The sequence below is a fragment of the Salvelinus fontinalis genome, chromosome 11, assembly GCF_029448725.1.
Source record: "Salvelinus fontinalis isolate EN_2023a chromosome 11, ASM2944872v1, whole genome shotgun sequence".
Lineage (NCBI taxonomy): Eukaryota > Metazoa > Chordata > Actinopteri > Salmoniformes > Salmonidae > Salvelinus > Salvelinus fontinalis.
In genome coordinates this window covers 52,067,372-52,089,371 of record NC_074675.1, presented here as the reverse complement: position 1 = coordinate 52,089,371, position 22,000 = coordinate 52,067,372, and the positions used below count along the sequence as shown (strand labels likewise).

The window sequence follows — 22,000 nt, the reverse complement described above, 5'->3', positions numbered from 1 at the left end:
GAACACACTCAGAGAGACCAGAGACTACCCTATGGCTGAGAGAATACCCCTCCGACTGCCAACTCCCCAGCCTTACCAGGACCCATGCTTCCAGCATCACACCCACCTCTCCCACCACTTACACCCCAGCATCGGGAGCCCCGGTCTGGGCCAGACATCTTGCCACCACCCCCTGGAGCTCCAGACTCCCCTGGAGCAATATGGAGGAACTGGAATAGAGGCAGCACCCAGGACCACTCTCCTCGATTCAAGCCCCTATTATAGGGGGAGCAGAGACAGCTACAGGGGTGGGGGTGGTGGAAGAGGAGGTTCTGTAGAGGTTCGTGGACATAGCAGAGGTGATAACGGTAGTGATGTTGATGGTAGAGATGGTTGTTTTGGAGGGCAGAAAGCTAGCTACTGTAATAGGGGGGTTGTGGACGACAGTGTAGGTCAAGGGGCTGATTTCGGCAGACATTTTGAAAGTCAGAGCCTTGCCTATGCTAACCCGAGGGATGAGGACTGCGATGGCGATGACAGCAGCGCCAGCGGTAGTGGTGGTGATATTTACCACAGAATAGACGAGGACTGTAAAAGGGATGATGTCTTTTACAGAACGGATGAAGGCTGTAACAGCAGTAGGGATGATGTTTTCTACAGCAACAGTAGAGATCAGGGCTGTGAGGAGAAAACGGACGAGGGGTCTAACACTAGAGACGAGGTGTTTTACAGAACGGATGATGGCAGGAATGACGTCTTTCAAAGAACGGATGACGTCTGTAGTAACAGGGATGACGTGTTCTACAACAGAGATGATGTGTGTGAGGAGAGGCGAGATGGTAGCAGTGGTTATAGAGACATCACTACCGGTAGCCATGATGGTGGAAACAATAGAGCTGATCATCTCTATAATGGTAGTGATATCTTTGATGATACAGGAAAGATGGATAGTTTGAGAAGGCTTGATGATGCAGGAAAGAGGAATAATATGATAAGGGTTGATGATTTCGGAGGAGAATGTGATGATTTTGGTGATAAAAGGTCCATTCTGGATCCTCCAGAGGCCCAGTTCAAGCCTGGGCTTTGGGTGAGTCCCTCTCCCCCAGATCAGGGTTCTGTGGCTTGGGAAGGCAGTGAGAAGGGAGGGGGGTACCCCAAGGATTGGGCATCTCTGTACTCCTATTCCCAGGCAGCAAGTGGCCCTAGTGGTGGTGGCGTTGGGGTGTACCGGCAAAAACTGGACTCCTTTTCAGAGGCGTTCTTCGTCAGACGCAACGTCGCCGGCAACAGAATTCCGAATGGGATTTCCGGAAGTGGGGTTTTAGGATTCGGTTCGGGAGGACGAAGCACAGGATGGATCAAAACGAGTGCTTACAATTCACTCACAGACTCTTCCACTCTCCCTCCTCCTCCTCACCCCTTCCCCCTGCTCCTTAGCCCTCCTCCCTCCCCACTCCCCCCTCCCAAACTCACCACGACCCCTTCTCTCGGGACAGTTGAACTCACCCAGACCCCAGAGGGGGATTGTAGTGGAACAGTCCAGTTTTACCCCTCCTCTCACCAGCCACTCCACACTTCCCACCCCTCCACCGTCATGTGGAAGCTCCCACCCTGTCATTGGCCGCAGCAGTCAGGTGAAGAGGGTGTCGTCGACGGCAACCCCTCAAGCGCCGGCCATGTATACTGCCAGGAGGCAGCGTTCACTCAGAGACATGTTCACCAGGACTATGAGAATAATACAGGTATGGTGCTGTGTGTTAGTGTATTCCAAAATCCTGTTCTAACTCGTGTTCTCTCCAGTCTCCTCCTTTACCTTCCTCCCATTGATTATGTTGCTCCCCCCCCCCCCCTCTCTTCTGCTCGCAGGTCACTATAGTCTTCAAACTCCGGTACAATCCACTGTTGTCTCTGCCACACCCCTTCACCTATCCTCTCTTCTATCCCAGCCCCCCAGTGGACTGCCACAGCATGGAGCAGCACCCCTAGTGGTGTTTAGAGGTACTCCCTTCCCTAGTCCGCTCCAGTCTCCTAGAGGAGGGCAGAGTGGAGTGGAGCGGATTGGGAGAGGGCTCCACTACACCCCTCTACCTATGCTGAACCCCAGACGCAGAGGAACGGGGCTTCTCTCCTCCCTCGTCCCCCCTTCAGCTGGGGAACGAGGGATGGGAAGGATGACTGAAGAGAAGGGATCTTTTTTACTTCCGTGAGTATGGCTGGACAGAATAATGCATTCTATTGTGTTCTTCTATTGTTTGTTCGTTTGTTCATTCATTGATTCATTCTCCCAGGTGTATCAACGTGGGTCGAGGGTTCCAGGCTGAGCTGCCATGTTGTCTAGAGAGGGAGGAGGTGTCTGGGGCGTGGCCAGAAGAATCATCATCCAATGAGGAGTTGCTCTGGAAACCTTGGGAGGAGCTTCAGATGAGTTCTGTAATTCAGGAAAAAGGTAAGAACCAGTCAACTCTACTTCCTTAACATTCAACCCTACTTCCTTAACATTCAACTCTACTTCCTTAACATTCAACTCTACTTCCTTAACATTCAACTCTACTTCCTTAACATTCAACCCTACTTCCTTAACATTCAACTCTACTTCCTTAACATTCAACTCTACTTCCTTAACATTCAACTCTACTTCCTTAACATTCAGTTCTACTTCCTTAACATTCAGTTCTACTTCCTTAACATTCAGTTCTACTTCCTTAACATTCAACTCTACTTCCTTAACATTCAACTCTACTTCCTTAACATTCAACTCTACTTCCTTAACATTCAACTCTACTTCCTTAACATTCAGTTCTACTTCCTTAACATTCAACCCTACTTCCTTAACATGTACCTGAAAGTCTTGGAAAAGTGACATCAATACGGTCTATGTCAGGGGTATTCAACTCTATAAGGTCCATGGTCTATGTCAGGGGTATTCAACTCTATGAGGTCCATACTCGATGTCAGGGGTATTCAACTCTATGAGGTCCATACTCGATGTCAGGGGTATTCAACTCTATGAGGTCCATACTCGATGTCAGGGGTATTCAACTCTATGAGGTCCATACTCAATGTCAGGGGTATTCAACCCTACGAGGTCCATGGTCTATGTCAGTGGTATTCAACTCTATGAGGTCCATGGTTTATGTCAGGGGTATTCAACTTTACGAGGTCCAGAACCTGCTGGTTTAATTTTCTACCTGATAATGAATTGCACCCACCTGGTGTCCCAGGTCTAAATCAGTGCCTGATTAGAGGGGAATCACCCACCTTGTGTCCCAGGTCTAAATCAGTCCATGATTAGAGGAGAATCACCCACCTGGTGACCCAGGTCTAAATCAGTCCCTGATTAGAGGGGAATTACCCACCTGGTGTCCCAGGTCTAAATCAGACCCTGATTAGAGGGGAATCACCCACCTTGTGTCCCAGGTCTAAATCAGTCCCTGATTAGAGGGGAATCACCCACCTGGTGTCCCAGGTCTAAATCGGTCCCTGATTAGAGAGGAATCACCCACCTGGTGTCCCTGGTCTAAATCAGTCCCTGATCAGAGGGGAATCACCCACCTGGTGTCCCAGATCTAAATCAGTCCCTGATCAGAGGGGAATCACCCACCTGGTGACCCAGGTCTAAATCAGTCCCTGATTAGAAAGGGAACAATTACAAAACCAGTGGAATTGGCTTCCTGGTCCAGAGTTGAGTTTGAGGGGTCTATATTTTATCCTGAATGAGTCTCAGGCTGATTCGAGATTAAAACCCTACTGTGGAATTTTTCATTCACACTTTGATTCTTCCGCTCTCCCATTCTCAGTGGAGGCAGTGTTGTCTTTGTGTAGTTCTAGCTGTCTACCAGGAGGGGGCAGCAACACAGAGCTGGCTCTACACTGTCTCTACCACTGTCATGGAGATACACTGGTGAGGAGGGAGGAACCATTCTTTCATTCATTAATTTATTCGTTCATTCATTTATTTATTTATTTATTCATTCATTCATTCATTCATTCTTTCATTAATTCATTTATTCATTCATTCATTTATTCATGTATTCATTCATTCGTTCATTCATTTATTCAATTATTTATTCATTCATTCTTTCATTTATTCATTTATTTATTCATTAATTTATTCATTTATTCATTCATTCATTCACTTATGTATTATTTAGTTTATTTTGGTTCAAAGATCACTCTGTTCCTCATTTCTATTTTCCTATATTTCATCTTTCTTCCTTCCTCTGTCATCCCTCTCTCCCAGGCCACGTTGGAGAGATTGTTCTTCTCGAACCCATCAACAGCAGTAGACTACCATTACGCTGGTAACCCTTGACCCCTTCATCCCTAACCTTTAACCTATACATCTCCACTCATCAACATAGCCCATGCCTTCTCTGCTGATTCCTCCAACGCTAAGTAAGATATGATGTGTGTAAGCTTACTGTCAGTCAGTTTGCCTTCGAGTTGCTTCCTGACTGTCAGTTTGCCTTCGAGTTGCTTCCTGATTAGACAGGGAGTCACAGAGGTCTCCTGTTTCATGACCTCCATGCTTTCAGTACTGTACTATATACCCACTATATAGTACAGAAGTATATACCCACTATACAGTACTGTAGTATAGACCCACTATATAGTACTGTAGTCTAGGCCCACTATATAGTACTGTAGTATAGACCCACTTAACAGAACTGTAGTATAGACCCACTTAACAGTACTGTATTATAGACCCACTATACAGTACTGTAGAATAGACCCACTATACAGTACTGTAGAATAGACCCACTACACAGTACTGTAGTATAGACCCATAAAACAGTACCGTAGTCTATACCCACTAAACAGTACTGTACTGTAGTCTAGACCCACTATATAGGACTGTATTATAGACCCACTATATAGGACTGTAGTATAGACCCACTATATAGGACTATAGTATAGACCCACTATATAGGACTGTAGTATAGACCCACTTAACAGAACTGTAGTATAGACCCACTATATAGTACTGTAGTATAGACCCACTTAACAGAACTGTAGAATAGACCCACTATACAGCACTGAAGTATAGACCCACTTAACAGTACTGTAGTATAGACCCACTTAACAGTACTGTATTACAGACCCACTATACAGTACTGTAGAATAGACCCACTATACAGTACTGTAGTATATACCCACTATACAGTACAGAAGTATATACCTCACTATACAGTACTGTAGTATAGACCCACTATATAGTACTGTAGTCTAGGCCCTCTATATAGTACTGTAGTACAGACCCACTATATAGTACTGTAGTCTAGGCCAACTATGTAGTACTGTAGTATAGACCCACTATATAGTACTGTATTATAGACCCCCTATACAGTACTGTAGTATAAACCCACTATATAGTACAGTAGTATAGACCCACTCAACAGTACTGTAGTATAGACCCACTAAACAGTACTGTACTGTAGTATAGACCCACTTAACAGTACTGTAGTATAGACCCACTATACAGTACTATAGTATAGACCCACTATATAGTACTGTACTGTAGTATATACCCATTATCCAGTACTGTAGTATAGACTATTATACAGTACTGTACTGTAGAATAGACCCACTATATAGTACTGTCGTATAGAACCACTATACATTACTGTAGTATATAGCCACTATACAGTACTGTACAGTAGTATATACCCACTATACAGTACTGTAGTACAGAACTACTATACAGTACTGTAGTATTTAACCACTAAACAGTACTGTAGTATATACCCACAAAGCAGTACTGTAGTATAGACCCACTATACAGTACTGTAGTACATAACTACTATACAGTACTGTAGAAAAAACCCACTATACAGTACTGTAGTCAAAACCCACTACAGTTGAAGTCAGAAGTTTACATACACCTTAGCCAAATACATTTAAACTCCGTTTTTCACATTTCCTGACATTTAATCAGAGTAAAAATTCCCTGTCTTAGGTCAGTTAGCATCACCACTTTATTTTAAGAATGTGAAATGTCAGAATAATAGTAGAGAGAATTATTTATTTCAGCTTTTATTTCTTTCATCACATTCCCAGTGGGTCAGAAGTTTACATACACTCAATTAGTATTTGGTAGCATTGCCTTTCAATTGTTTAACTTGGGTCAAACGTTTCGGGTAGCCTTCCACAAGCTTCCCACAATAAGTTGGGTGAATTTTGGCCAAATCCTCCTTACAGAGCTGGTGTAACTGAGTCAGGTTTGTAGGCCTCCTTGCTCGCACACACTTTTTCAGTTCTGCCCACAAATGTTCTATAGAATTGAGTTCAGGGCTTTGTGATGGCCACTCCAATACCTTGACTTTGTTGTCCTTAATTTTTACTTCTAGTTGGTCCCAATCCCGGATCCGGGAGCACCCTCATCAGTAAAAAAGCTGACTAACATAGCCTAGCATAGCGCCACAAGTAAATACTAGCATCTAAATATCATGAAATCACAAGTCCAAGACACCAGATGAAAGATACACATCTTGTGAATCCAGCCATCATTTCTGATTTTTAAAATGTTTTACAGGGAAGACACAATATGTATTTCTATTAGCTAACCACGATAGCAAAAGACACAACTTTTTTTTCCCACCATTTTTTTACTGCATAGGTAGCTATCACAAAATCGACCAAATAAAGATATAAATAGTCACTAACCAAGAAACAACTTCATCAGATGACAGTCTGATAACATATTTATTGTATAGCATATGTTTTGTTCGAAAAATGTGCACATTTCAGGTATAAATCATAGTTTTACATTGCAGCCACCATCACAACTCTCACCAAAGCAACTAGAATAACTACAGAGAGCAACGTGAATTACCTAAATACTCATCATAAAACATTAATGAAAAATACACAGCGTACAGCAAATGAAAGACAAAGATCTTGTGAATCCAGCCAATATTTCAGATTTTTTAAAGTGTTTTACAGCGAAAACACAATTTAGCATTATATTAGCTTACTACAATAGCCAACCACACAGCGGCATTGATTCATGCACGTTAGCGATAGCGAATAAACCAGCAAAAGATTTTTCACTAACCTTCTCAAAACTTCATCAGATGACAGTCCTATAACATCATATTACACAATACATATATTGTTTGTTCGAAAATGTGCATATTTAGCGGCACAAATCGTGGTTATACAATGAGAATAGTAGCCAAGCTGCAAACAAAATGTCGGGAGAAATCTTGGGAGAGGCACCTAATCTAATCAATAACTAATCATAAACTTAACTAAAAAATACAGGTTGGACAGCAAATGAAAGATACATTAGTTCTTAATGCAACCGCTGTGTTAGATTTTTAAAATTAACGTTACTACGACATACAGCGTGCGTTAAAGCGAGACCGCACCAAAATTAATGGCGGAATAGTAGTTTAACATTTTTCAACAGAACAACGAATTAACATCATAAATAGTTCTTACTATTTGATGAGCTTCCATCAGAATCTTGTGCAAGTTGTCCTTTGTCCAGAAGAATCGTTGCTCGGTTGTAGATTTTCGTCTTCAACTTTGGAATTAGCAGTAAACATTAGCCATGTGGCGAAGACATGTCCAACTCACTATAACGCAGCACAAATGAAATCCCGAAAATCGCAATATACTGATATAAACTGATATAACCTCTTTGGGCTGCAGGGGCAGTATTGAGTAGCCTGGATAAAAGGTGCCCATTTCAAACGGCCTCGTACTCAATTCTTGCTCGTACAATATGCATAGTATTATTACTATTGGATAGAAAACACTCTCTAGTTTCTAAAACCGTTTGAATTATATCTGTGAGTAAAACAGAACTCATTTTGCAGCAAACTTCCTGACAGGAAGTGGAAAATCTGAAATCGATGCTCTGTTCTAGGGCCTGCCTATAAATGTGCTTGATATATATTAGTATACATGCACTTCATATGCCTTCCACTAGATGTCAACAGGCAGTGAGAGAAGAAATGGAGTGTATAACATGATCTGAGGTCGAATAAAAGCTCTTGGCATGACGTGACCCCAATTTCCTGTTTTCTGGAACGCGCGAGAAGGGACCTGGTATTGCCTTGTGTAAAGCTGTCGATATAGACGACTAATATCTACGGCTTTGATTTTATTTGATAAATGTGACAAAATCATCATAAAGTATTTTTTTTCAATATAGTTTTATTAGATTATTGAAATTTTTTCGGGACGTTAGGCGTGTTGCTTTGTCTGCGTTTGTTCAGGAAGGAGAGCTTAGCGCCACTTTGCTAGCTTTCCGTGCTAATTGACTGGAGAAGAGGACATTCTTAAACCAAACAACGATTGTTCCCGACAAAGGACCCCTTGTACAACATTCTGATGGAAGATCATCAAAAGTAGGACCCATTTTATGATGCTATTTCATACATCTGTCGAACATGTGAACTAGTAGCTTGCGCCCAGATTTTGGGCACTCTCTCGCTATAACTAAGCTGGATGTCGTAATGAAGTTATTTTTAGAATTCTAACACGGCGATTGCATTAAGAACTAGTGTATCTATCATTTCCTATACAACATGTATTTTTTAGTAACGTTTATGAATAGTTATTTGGTCAGAATAGTTGTGTCATAAAAATATCCGCACATTCTGGGAAAAAGATGCTACGTTAGCACAATGTATAACCACTGATTTCAGCTCTAAATATGCACATTTTCGAACAAAACATAAGTGTATGTATAACCTGATGTTATAGGACTGTCATCTGATGAAGCTTATCAAGGTTAGTCAAAAATTATATATCTTTTGCTGGTTTGTTACGATCGCTAACTTTTGTTGCTGGTAAATGGCTTGTATTTCTGGCTATTGTGGTAAGCTAATATAATGCTATATTGTGTTTTCGCTGTAAAACACTTAAGAAATCGGAAATATTGGCTGGTATCACAAGATGCTTGTCTTTCATTTGCTGTACACCATGTATTTTTCAGAAATGTTTTATGATGAGTATTTAGGTATTTCACGTTGGTGTCTGTAATTACTCTGGCTGCTTCGGTGCTATTTCTGACGGTAGCTGTGATGGTAGCTGCAATGTAAAACTGATTTATACCTCAAATATGCACTAACATAAATATACGTGGTGTTTTCGCTGTAAAACATTTAAAAAATCGGACATGTTGGCTGGATTCACAAGATGTTTATCTTTCATTTGCTGTATTGGACTTGTTAATGTGTGAAAGTAAATATTTCTAAAAAATATATTTTGAATTTCGCGCCCTGCACTTGAGCTGGCTGTTGTCATAAGTGTACCGACATCGGGCTTGCAGCCCAAAGAAGATAACTCGGTTTAAAATAACTACATTATGATGTTTTTAACACCTATATCGAATAAAATCAGAGCCGGATATATCTAAGGCCTATTCCATTTACATTTACATTTACATTTAAGTCATTTAGCAGACGCTCTTATCCAGAGCGACTTACAAATTGGTGCATTCACCTTATGATATCCAGTGGAACAGCCACTTTACAATAGTGCATCTAAATCTTTTAAGGGGGGGGGGGGGGGGGGGGGGGGGTTAGAAGGATTACTTTATCCTATCCTAGGTATTCCTTAAAGAGGTGGGGTTTCAGGTGTCTCCGGAAGGTGGTGATTGACTCCTCTGACCTGGCGTCGTGAGGGAGTTTGTTCCACCATTGGGGTGCCAGAGCAGCGAACGGTTTTGACTGGGCTGAGCGGGAACTGTACTTCTTCAGAGGTAGGGAGGCGAGCAGGCCAGAGGTGGATGAACGCAGTGCCCTTGTTTGGGTGTAGGGCCTGATCAGAGCCCGAAGGTACGGAGGTGCCGTTCCCCTCACAGCTCCGTAGGCAAGCACCATGGTCTTGTAGCGGATGCGAGCTTCAACTGGAAGCCAGTGGAGAGAGCGGAGGAGCGGGGTGACGTGAGAGAACTTGGGAAGGTTGAACACCAGACGGGCTGCGGCGTTCTGGATGAGTTGTAGGGGTTTAATGGCACAGGCAGGGAGCCCAGCCAACAGCGAGTTGCAGTAATCCAGACGGGAGATGACAAGTGCCTGGATTAGGACCTGCGCCGCTTCCTGTGTGAGGCAGGGTCGTACTCTGCGAATGTTGTAGAGCATGAACCTACAGGAACGGGTCACCGCCTTGATGTTAGTTGAGAACGACAGCGTGTTGTCCAGGATCCCGCCAAGGTTCTTAGCGCTCTGGGAGGAGGACACAATGGAGTTGTCAACCGTGATGGCGAGATCATGGAACGGGCAGTCCTTCCCCGGGAGGAAGAGCAGCTCCGTCTTGCCGAGGTTCAGCTTGAGGTGGTGATCCGTCATCCACACTGATATGTCTGCCAGACATGCAGAGATGCGATTCGCCACCTGGTTATCAGAAGGGGGAAAGGAGAAGATTAATTGTGTGTCATCTGCATAGCAATGATAGGAGAGACCATGTGAGGTTATGACAGAGCCAAGTGACTTGGTGTATAGCGAGAATAGGAGAGGGCCTAGAACAGAGCCCTGGGGGACACCAGTGGTGAGAGCACGTGGTGAGGAGACAGATTCTCGCCACGCCACCTGGTAGGAGAGACCTGTCAGGTAGGACGCAATCCAAGCGTGGGCCGCGCCGGAGATGCCCAACTCGGAGAGGGTGGAGAGGAGGATCTGATGGTTCACAGTATCAAAGGCAGCCGATAGGTCCAGAAGGATGAGAGCAGAGGAGAGAGAGTTAGCTTTAGCAGTGCGGAGCGCCTCCGTGACACAGAGAAGAGCAGTCTCAGTTGAATGACTAGTCTTGAAACCTGACTGATTTGGATCAAGAAGGTCATTCTGAGAGAGATAGCAGGAGAGCTGGCCAAGGACGGCACGTTCAAGAGTTTTGGAGAGAAAAGAAAGAAGGGATACTGGTCTGTAGTTGTTGACATCGGAGGGATCGAGTGTAGGTTTTTTCAGAAGGGGTGCAACTCTCGCTCTCTTGAAGACGGAAGGGACGTAGCCAGCGGTCAAGGATGAGTTGATGAGCGAGGTGAGGTAAGGGAGAAGGTCTCCAGAAATGGTCTGGAGAAGAGAGGAGGGGATAGGGTCAAGCGGGCAGGTTGTTGGTCGGCCGGCCGTCACAAGACGCGAGATTTCATCTGGGGAGAGAGGGGAGAAAGAGGTCAAAGCACAGGGTAGGGCAGTGTGAGCAGAACCAGCGGTGTCGTTTGACTTAGCAAACGAGGATCGGATGTCGTCAACCTTCTTTTCAAAATGGTTGACGAAGTCATCCGCAGAGAGTGAGGAGGGGGGGGGGAGGGGGAGGAGGATTCAGGAGGGAGGACAAGGTGGCAAAGAGCTTCCTAGGGTTAGAGGCAGATGCTTGGAATTTAGAGTGGTAGAAAGTGGCTTTAGCAGCAGAGACAGAAGAGGAAAATGTAGAGAGGAGGGAGTGAAAGGATGCCAGGTCCGCAGGGAGGCGAGTTCTCCTCCATTTCCGCTCGGCTGCCCGGAGCCCTGTTCTGTGAGCTCGCAAAGAGTCGTCCAGCCACGGAGCAGGAGGGGAGGACCGAGCCGGCCTGGAGGATAGGGGACATAGAGAGTCAAAGGATGCAGAAAGGGAGGAGAGGAGGGTTGAGGAGGCAGAATCAGGAGATAGGTTGGAGAAGGTTTGAGCAGAGGGAAGAGATGATAGGATGGAAGAGGAGAGAGTAGCGGGGGAGAGAGAGCGAAGGTTGGGACGGCGCGATACCATCCGAGTAGGGGCAGAGTGGGAAGTGTTGGATGAGAGCGAGAGGGAAAAGGATACAAGGTAGTGGTCGGAGACTTGGAGGGGAGTTGCATAACGAGAGCTTTTCAGAATGCAATCCTGAGGTCTGTCTTGCGTCATGACGAACGTTGAAAAGACTGCACACCCGGTTCCAAGAGCTTTTATACGGCCTCAAAACTACCCAGACACCCCATTCCAATTCTCACTGCTTACTCACATCTAGGGGAAGGCGTATGCAGTGCATGTCGACCCATAGATTACATGGAAATTTATAAACTGACCCTGGAACAGAGCCCCCGATTTGAGATTTTTCAGTTCCTGACAGGAAGTTTGCTGCAAAATGAGTTCTGTTTTACTCACAGATATAATTCAAACGGTTTTAGAAACTAGAGAGTGTTTTCTATCCAATAGTAATAATAATATGCATATTGTACGAGCAAGAATTGAGTACGAGGCAGTTTAATTTGGGAACAAATTTTTACAAAGTCGAAATGGCGCCCCCCTATTGAGAAAAGGTTTTAAGCCATTTTGCCCCACAACTTTGTAAGTATGTTTGGGGTCATTGTCCATTTGGAAGACCCATTTGCGACCAAGCTTTAACTTCCTGACTGATGTCTTGAGATGCTGCTTCAATATATCCACATAATTTTCCTTTCCTCATGATGCCATCTATTTTGTGAAGTGCACCAGTCCCTCCTGAGGCAATGCACCCCCACAACATGATGCTGCCACCCCCGTGCTTCACGGTTGGGATGGTGTTCTTCGGCTTGCAAGCATCCCCCTTTTTCCTCCAAACATAACGATGGTCATTATGGCCAAACAGTTCTATTTTTGTTTCTTCAGACCAGAGGACATTTCTCCAAAAAGTACGATCTTTGTCCCCATGTGCATTTGCAAACCCTAGTCTGGCTTTTTTTATGGCGGTTTTGGAGCAGTGGCTTCTTCCTCGCTGAGCGGCCTTTCAGGTTATATTGATATAGGACTCGTTTTACTGTAGATATAGAGACTTTTGTACCTGTTTCCTCCATTATCTTTCCACGGTCCTTTGCTGTTGTTCTGGGATTGATTTGCACTTTTCGCACCAAAGTACATTAATCTCTATGAGACAGAATGCATCTCCTTCCTGAGCGGTATGACGGCTGCGTTGTCCCATGGTGTTTATACTTGCGTACTATTGTTTGTACAGATGAACGTGGTACCTTCCGATGTTTGGAAATTGCTCCCAAGGATGAACCAGATTTGTGGAGGTCTACAAATTTTTTTCTGAGGTCTTGGCTGATTTCTTTTGAGTTCCCCATGATGTCAAGCAAAGAGGCACTGAGCTTAAAGGTAGGCCTTGAAATACATCCACAGGTACACCTCCAATTGACTCAAATGATAATTATCTTATCAGAAGCTTCTAAAGCCATGACATCATTTTATGGAGTTTTCCAAGCTGTTTAAAGGCACAGTCAACTTAGTGTATGTAAACTTCTGACCCACTGGAATTATGATACAGCGAATTATAAGTGAAATAATCTGTCTGTAAACAATTGTTGGAAAAATTACTTATGTCATGCACAAAGTAGATGTCCTAACGACTTGCCAAAACTATAGTTTGTTAACAATACATTTGTGGAGTGGTTGAAAATGAGTTTTAATGACTACAACCTAAGTGTATGTACATTTCTGACTTCAACTGTGTATAGCACTGTGTATCGCACTGTGTATAGCACTGTAGATCCACTATATGATACTGTAGTCTAGACCCGCTGTAAAGTACTGTAGTCTAGACCCTCTATACAGTACTGTAGTATAGACCCACTATATAGGACTGTAGTATAGACCCACTATATAGGACTGTAGTATAGACCCACTATATAGGACTGTATTATAGACCCACTATATAGGACTGTAGTATAGACCCACTATATAGTACTGTAGTCTAGGCCCACTATACAGTACTGTAGTATAGACCCACTATATAGTACTGTAGTATAGACCCACTATAAAGTCCTGTAGTATAGACCCACTATAAAGTCCTGTAGTATAGACCCACTATAACGTGCTGTAGTCTAGACCCACTATATAGTACTGTAGTATAGACCCACTGTAAAGTACTGTAGTCCAGACCCACTATATAGGACTGTAGTATAGACCCACTATATAGGACTGTCGTTTAGACCCACTATACAGGACTTTAGTATAGACCCACTACATAGGACTGTAGTATAGACCCACTATATAGGACTGTCGTTTAGACCCACTATATATAGGACTTTAGTATAGACCCACTATATAGGACTGTAGTATAGACCCACTATATAGGACTGTATTATAGACCCACTATACAGTACTGTATTATAGACCCACTATACAGGACTGTAGTTTAGACCCACTATATAGGACTGTAGTTTATACCCACTATATAGGACTGTAGTATAGACCCACTATATAGGACTGTATTATAGACCCACTATATAGGACTGTCGTTTAGACCCACTATATAGGACTTTAGTAAAGACCCACTATATAGGACTGTAGTTTAGACCCACTATATAGGACTGTATTATAGACCCACTATATAGGACTGTAGTATAGACCCACTATATAGGACTGTAGTTTGGACCCACTATATAGGACTGTATTATAGACCCACTATATAGGACTGTAGAATAGACCCACTATAAAGGACTGTATTATAGACCCACTATATAGGACTGTAGTATAGACCCACTATATAGGACTGTCGTTTAGACCCACTATATAGGACTGTATTATAGACCCACTATATAGGACTGTATTATAGACCCACTATATAGGACTGTAGTATAGACCCACTATATAGGACTGTATTATAGACCCACTATATAGGACTGTAGTATAGACCCACTATATAGGACTGTATTATAGACCCACTATACAGTACTGTATTATAGACCCACTCTATAGGACTGTCATTTAGACCCACTATATAGGACTGTATTATAGACCCACTATATAGGACTGTATTATAGACCCACTATACAGTACTGTATTATAGACCCACAATATAGGACTGTCATTTAGACCCACTATATAGGACTGTATTATAGACCCACTATATAGGACTGTAGTTTAGACCCACTATATAGGACTGTAGTTTATACCCACTATATAGGACTGTAGTATAGACCCACTATATAGGACTGTATTATAGACCCACTATATAGGACTGTCGTTTAGACCCACTATATAGGACTTTAGTATAGACCCACTATATAGGACTGTAGTTTAGACCCACTATATAGGACTGTATTATAGACCCACTATATAGGACTGTATTATAGACCCACTATATAGGACTGTAGTTTGGACCCACTATATAGGACTGTAGTATAGACCCACTATATAGGACTGTAGTTTAGACCCACTATATAGGACTGTAGTATAGACCCACTATTTAGGACTTTAGTATAGACCCACTATATAGGACTGTATTATAGACCCACTATATAGTACTGTACTGTAGTATAGACCCACTATATAGGACTGTCGTTTAGACCCACTATATAGGACTTTAGTATAGACCCACTATATAGGACTGTAGTTTAGACCCACTATATAGTACTGTAGTATAGACCCACTATACAGGACTGTAGTTTAGACCCACTATATAGGACTGTATTATAGACCCACTATATAGGACTGTAGTATAGACCCACTATACAGGACTGTAGTATAGACCCACTATATAGTACTGTAGTATAGACCCACTATATAGTACTGTAGTATAGACCCACTATACAGGACTGTAGTTTAGACCCACTATATAGGACTGTATTATAGACCCACTATATAGGACTGTAGTATAGACCCACTATATAGGACTGTAGTATAGACCCACTATATAGGACTGTAGTATAGACCCACTATATAGGACTGTAGTATAGACCCACTATATAGGACTGTAGTGTAGACCCACTATATAGGACTGTAGTATAGACCCACTATATAGGACTGTAGTATAGACCCACTATATAGTACTGTAGTATAGACCCAGTATATAGGACTGTAGTATAGACCCACTATATAGTACTGTAGTATAGACCCACTATATAGTACTGTAGTATAGACCCACTATATAGTACTGTAGTATAGACCCACTATATAGTACTGTAGTATAGACCCACTATATAGTACTGTAGTATAGACCCACTATATAGGACTGTAGTATAGACCCACTATATAGGACTGTAGTATACACCCACTATATAGGACTGTAGTATAGACACACTATATAGGACTGTAGTATAGACCCACTATATAGGACTCTAGTATAGACCCACTATATAGGACTGTAGTATAGACCCACTATATAGGACTGTATTATAGACCCACTATATAGGACTGTAGTATAGACCCACTATATAGGACTGTATTATAGACCCACTATATAGGACTGTAGTATAGACCCACTATATAGGACTGTAGTATAGACCCACTATATAGTCCTGTAGTATAGACCCACTATATAGGACTGTAGTATAGACCCACTATATAGGACTGTAGTATAGACCCACTATATAGGACTGTAGTATAGACCCACTATATAGTACTGTAGTATAGACCCAGTATATAGGACTGTAGTATAGACCCACTATATAGTACTGTAGTATAGACCCACTATATAGTACTGTAGTATAGACCCACTATATAGTACTGTAGTATAGACCCACTATATAGTACTGTAGTATAGACCCACTATATAGTACTGTAGTATAGACCCACTATATAGGACTGTAGTATAGACCCACTATATAGGACTGTAGTATAGACCCACTATATAGGACTGTAGTATAGACACACTATATAGGACTGTAGTATAGACCCACTATATAGGACTCTAGTATAGACCCACTATATAGGACTGTAGTATAGACCCACTATATAGGACTGTATTATAGACCCACTATATAGGACTGTAGTATAGACCCACTATATAGGACTGTAGTATAGACCCACTATATAGGACTGTAGTCTAGACCCACTATATAGTACTGTAGTATAGACCCACTATATAGTACTGTAGTATAGACCCACTATATAGTACTGTAGTATAGACCCACTATATAGTACTGTAGTATAGACCCACTATATAGTACTGTAGTATAGACCCACTATATAGGACTGTAGTATAGACCCACTATATAGGACTGTAGTATAGACCCACTATATAGTACTGTAGTATAGACCCACTATATAGGACTGTATTACAGACCCACTATATATGTCTCATTAACAGAACAAACCGTTGTCAGCCAAACACATAATAAAAGGTCCTCGTGATTTAACCTGGAAACCTCATCAGAGACTCCCCTGCTATTCACTACTTAAACTAGGAGTGCTGTTTTATACAGGCTGGATTAGGCTATTAGTAGACCGCAAGGTGCAAAGTTTGTGTGTGTGTGTGTGTGTGTGTGTGTGTGTGTGTGTGTGTGTCAGAGCAGGTTCCATGCGACCTAACCCCAACCCTCAACAACCACACACACAACCACACACACCCACAACAATCACACACCACCCTGCTATTAATACTGTCATTAGAGAGAAACCTTTGTTCTTTTCAATATATTCTCTCTCTCTCTCTCTCTCTCTCTCTCTCTCTCTCTCTCTCTCTCTCTCTCTCTCTCTCTCTCTCTCTCTCTCTCTCTCTCTCTCTCTCTCTCTCTCTCTCTCTCTCTCTCTCTCTCTCTCTCTCTCTCTCTCTCTCTCTCTACACTATAGGTAGTGATGTGTGGCAGCAGACTGAGAGGTCTCTGTTCAGTAAAGCGTTGACGACCCACGGCAAAGACTTCTCTCTCATCCAACAAATGGTTTAAGTTCAACTTTCATATCATTCCGTAATGATTCCTCATCTGTTGTATGTACCAAGGCATTTATGTTAACTACTCACGCCTGTGTGTGTTGTAGGTGCAGACTAAGTGTGTTTCTCAGTGTGTGGAGTTCTACTATCTGTCCATGAAACTTCCTGACAAACAGAGGAAACAGAGGGAGGAGGAACGAGGGACAAAGGAACAGACGAGTGTAAGGAAGAATGCACTGTTGGGACCCGGCTTTGATCTGTGTCATTTTCTTTTGTCTCATTTCATCTCTTTCTACTTGTCTCACACTAAACTCCCTCCCTCCCTCCCTCCCTCCCTCCCTCCCTCCCTCCCTCTCTCTCTCTTTCTTTCTCTCTCTTTCTCTCTCATGCTCTCCTCTCTTTCTCTCTCATGCTCTCCTCTCTCTCTTTCTCATGCCCTCCTCTCTCTCTTTTTATTTGTCCCTCTGTCCATCTATCTCTTTCTCTCTGCTGTCAACCCTTACATGCTGACCAGACCGGACACGTCGCGTGCGCGAGCGTCGCAAAATAAATTTAGAAATCCATGTTATTCAATTATTGCACCCACACTGCTTGCGCGTGCCAAAGAGTGTCTGCGACACCAAGAGCTAAAATAGATGTCGTTCCTATTTCTGACGTGGATCGCGCTGCAAGTCCTGCCTCTCCCATCTCCTCATTGGTTTATAGAAGCAGGTACCCACGTGCCATCTCCTCATTGGTTTATAGAAGCAGGTACCCACGTGCCATCTCCTCATTGGTTTATAGAAGCAGGTACCCACGTGCCATCTCCTCATTGGTTTATAGAAGCAGGTACCCACGTGCCATCTCCTCATTGGTTATACCCACGTGGGTGATAGAAAGACGAAAACTGTTTTGCCGGTAGTCGTGGTAATACAATGAAAGTTTAGATGCCGATCACCATATAATTTAAACGATGAAAAAGCCTGGAAGGAGGAGAGATGACTAAAAACGATTCGGTTGGCCGTTTTATATGTGGATTAATTGTCGGAATAGAGATCCTTGTCCATTTCAGGTAAAATAACAACTCAAGGTTTATATCCCAGGACAAATTAGCTAGCAACAGCAAGCTAGCTAAACAGGACAAATTAACGTTAGCTAGAAAGTGCAAGCTAACTAGCTAAAATACCATACATGTTTAATGCTTTTCGACCTGTCCCCAAATGAATGTCATTGGTTCAGAGTTTGTTTTGATATTTTAACCTGCATGTCGTGATCGCGTTTGGTGTGGGGGGCAAAACACATTTATGCACGATAGCGCACGATGGCGCACGTGCGCTGTCGGTTTGGGCAGGTGTTACGTGTGATGCCTTCTGGTCTTTGGTGAAATAATTAGGAACAGCTGACAAATCTTTAGTCAGCTCTGATTTGCTGAGTCGTGTTCTAATTCACTAGATCATCTTCTGATTTGCTGAGTCGTGTTCTAATTCACTAGATCATCTTCTGATTTGCTGACTCGTGTTCTAATTCACTAGATCATCTTCTGATTTGCTGACTCGTGTTCTAATTCACTAGATCATCTTCTGATTTGCTGACTCGTGTTGAGGCTCTTGGTCAGAATGTCTCCTTCTAGAGAGAATAGAGAGATTCTATTGTACTCCGATATCCTTTTACAGGTGGTGTCCCTCCCTAAACCTATGGACCGGGTGGTACCAGCCCCGTCATTGGCTACCAGCTTCCCCTGTAAGCAGTGTGGAAAGTGAGTTTTCCTAACCTGATGATTGAACTATCTATACACACCCTGTCTGAGTTTGAATATCGATCTTTGGGCAGATGTTGTAATTTTTTTACTAATCTTTCTTCATCTCTTTCTTGCCCTCCCTCCTGCCCTCTCTTCAAGGATGTTCTATAAGATAAAGAGTCGTAACGCCCATATGAAGATCCATAGGCAGCAGCAGGATAACTGGAGACACCCCCCAGGCCTCGGCATCAACCTAGCCCAGAACGTCACCCCCAACCTGGGCACCAATCTACCCCAGCGCCAGGCTTCAGGTCGGGCCTACCTCCCAGGTCCCATCAACAGCAACCACCACACTGGTGGTGCTCACACCATCATCATCAACAACATCAGTGTTCCAAACACCAATACCATAACCAATAGCAACAGTGTCAGTGTCATCGACTCCACCCCTAATCAGAGAGGACACGCCCCCCTCCTCTCTGTCCAGCAATCGTGGGACTTGTTTCAGTTGAACTCTGATCCTGCGGCAGGGTTCTACTATGACCCGGAAGTGAAAGGAGCCCTGGGGGTCACGGGGGGAGGGTTGAAAGGTCAAGTCCTCTGGCAGTAGAGTTCTAGAATCAGAATGAATAGAACATACATGTATAGGACTACATTCACGTTTTGCACCATCAAAAGCATTTAAAATATATAAATATAGTGAGAAATATGTAAATGATGTTTAATATGTATTTAAATGTTTTGAATTTCAATTTGTATTAAAATGGATTTTTGTATCTCTCTTATCTCTTCGTTTTATTTTCACGCTCACACTCAAAAACAGACATCCATCTAACCAACCAACCAACCAACCAACCAACCAACCAACCAACCAACCAACCACCCAAACCTTTCTCCATCCTGTGCCTAAATAGCTACATATTGACATACAGAACCAGTCAAAAGATTGAACACACCTACTCATTCAAGTGTTTTTGTTTATTTTTTACATTGTCCTATTTGGTAAAATACCAAGTCCATGTTATGGCAAGAACAGCTCAAATAAGCAAAGAGAAATGACAGTCCATCATTACTTTAAGACATGAAGGTCAGTCAATACGGAACCGTTCAAGAACTTTCTAGTTTCTACAAGTGAAGTTACAAAAACCCTCAAGTCATATGATGAAACAGGCTCTCATGAGGACCGCCACAGGAAAGGAAGACCCAGAGTTACCTCTGCTGCAGAGGACAAGTTCATCAGAGTTACCAGCCTCAGAAATTGCAGCCCAAATAAATGCTTCAGAGTTCAAGTAACAGACACATCTCAACTGTTGGTGGTCAAATTGCTGCAAAGAAACCAATAATAAGAGACCTGCTTGGGCCCAGAAACACGAGCAATTGTCACGACTTCCGCCAAAGTTGGTCCCTCTCCTTGTCTGGGCGGTGTTCGGCGGTCGACGTCACCGATCTTCTAGCCATCACTGATCCATTTTTCATTTTCCATTGGTTTTGTCTTGTCTTCCTTCACACCTGGTTCCAATTCCATCAATTACATGTTGTGTATTTAACCCTCTGTTTCCCCTCATGTCTTCGTCGGTGATTGTTTGTTGTATGTTTTGTGCAAGTCGTGTTCTGGTGTCAGGTTCTGGTGTCAGGTTCTGGTGTCGTGTTCTGGTGTCAGGTTCTGGTGTCAGGTTCTGGTGTCGTGTTCTGGTGTCGTGTTCTGGTGTCGTGTTCTGGTGTCGTGTTCTGGTGTCGTGTTCTGGTGTCGTGTTCTGGTGTCGTGTTCTGGTGTCGTGTTCTGGTGTCAGGTTCTGGTGTCAGGTTCTGGTGTCGTGTTCTGGTGTCGTGTTCTGGTTTCGTGTTCTGGTGTCATATTCTGGTGTGATATTCTGGTGTCAGGTTCTGGTGTCAGGTTCTGGTGTCAGGTTCTGGTGTCGTGTTCTGGTGTCAGGTTCTGGTGTCGTGTTCTGGTGTCGTGTTCTGGTGTCGTGTTCTGGTGTCGTGTTCTGGTGTCGTGTTCTGATGTCGTGTCCTGGTGTCGTGTTCTGATGTCGTGTTCTGCTGTCGTGTTCTGATGTCGTGTCCTGATGTCGTGTTCTGGTGTCGTGTTCTGGTGTCGTGTTCTGGTGTCGTGTTCTGGTGTCGTGTTCTGGTGTCGTGTTCTGGTGTCGTGTTCTGGTGTCGTGTTCTGGTGTCGTGTTCTGGTGTCGTGTTCTGGTGTCGTGTTCTGGTGTCAGGTTCTGGTGTCGTGTTCTGGTGTCAGGTTCTGGTGTCATGTTCTGGTGTCAGGTTTTGGTGTCGTGTTCTGGTGTCGTGTTCTGGTTTTGTGTTCTGGTGTCAGGTTCTGGTGTCGTTCTGGTGTCGTGTTCTGGTGTCGTGTTCTGGTGTCGTGTTCTGATGTCGTGTTCTGGTGTCGTGTTCTGGTGTCATGTTCTGGTTTTGTGTTCTGGTGTCAGGTTCTGGTGTCGTTCTGGTGTCGTGTTCTGATGTCGTGTTCTGATGTCGTGTTCTGGTGTCGTGTTCTGATGTCGTGTTCTGATGTCGTGTTCTGGTGTCGTGTTCTGATGTCGTGTCCTGATGTCGTGTTCTGATGTCGTGTTCTGGTGTCGTGTTCTGGTGTCGTGTTCTGGTGTCGTGTTCTGATGTCGTGTTCTGATGTCGTGTTCTGGTGTCGTGTTCTGATGTCGTGTTCTGGTGTCGTGTTCTGATGTCGTGTTTTGGTGCGACGGGTTTTGTACACTTTTATATTATTTTTGTATATTTTTTGGTTTTATGATCATTTATTA

General features: G+C 43.3%; 1 protein-coding gene across 2 annotated transcripts in view; it reads left to right on the top strand.

Annotated features, from left to right (window-relative positions):
• LOC129865902 (uncharacterized) overlaps positions 1 to 20,013 on the top strand; it is a 20,264-nt gene extending 251 nt beyond the window's left edge. Inside the window, exons 1-9 of one of the 2 annotated variants that reach the window (XM_055938984.1) lie at positions 1 to 1,721; positions 1,846 to 2,182; positions 2,268 to 2,425; positions 3,777 to 3,880; positions 4,220 to 4,280; positions 17,437 to 17,525; positions 17,623 to 17,736; positions 19,168 to 19,250; positions 19,392 to 20,013. The exon at positions 1 to 1,721 is cut by the window's left edge and continues 251 nt beyond it. In XM_055938984.1, coding sequence (XP_055794959.1) covers positions 1 to 1,721; positions 1,846 to 2,182; positions 2,268 to 2,425; positions 3,777 to 3,880; positions 4,220 to 4,280; positions 17,437 to 17,525; positions 17,623 to 17,736; positions 19,168 to 19,250; positions 19,392 to 19,842 — 3,118 coding nt within the window. In that variant the 3' untranslated portion in view covers positions 19,843 to 20,013. The remainder of the gene's footprint in view (positions 1,722 to 1,845; positions 2,183 to 2,267; positions 2,426 to 3,776; positions 3,881 to 4,219; positions 4,281 to 17,436; positions 17,526 to 17,622; positions 17,737 to 19,167; positions 19,251 to 19,391) is intronic. The other variant, XM_055938985.1, reaches the window with a different exon arrangement.
• Positions 20,014 to 22,000: the final 1,987 nt, after the last annotated feature.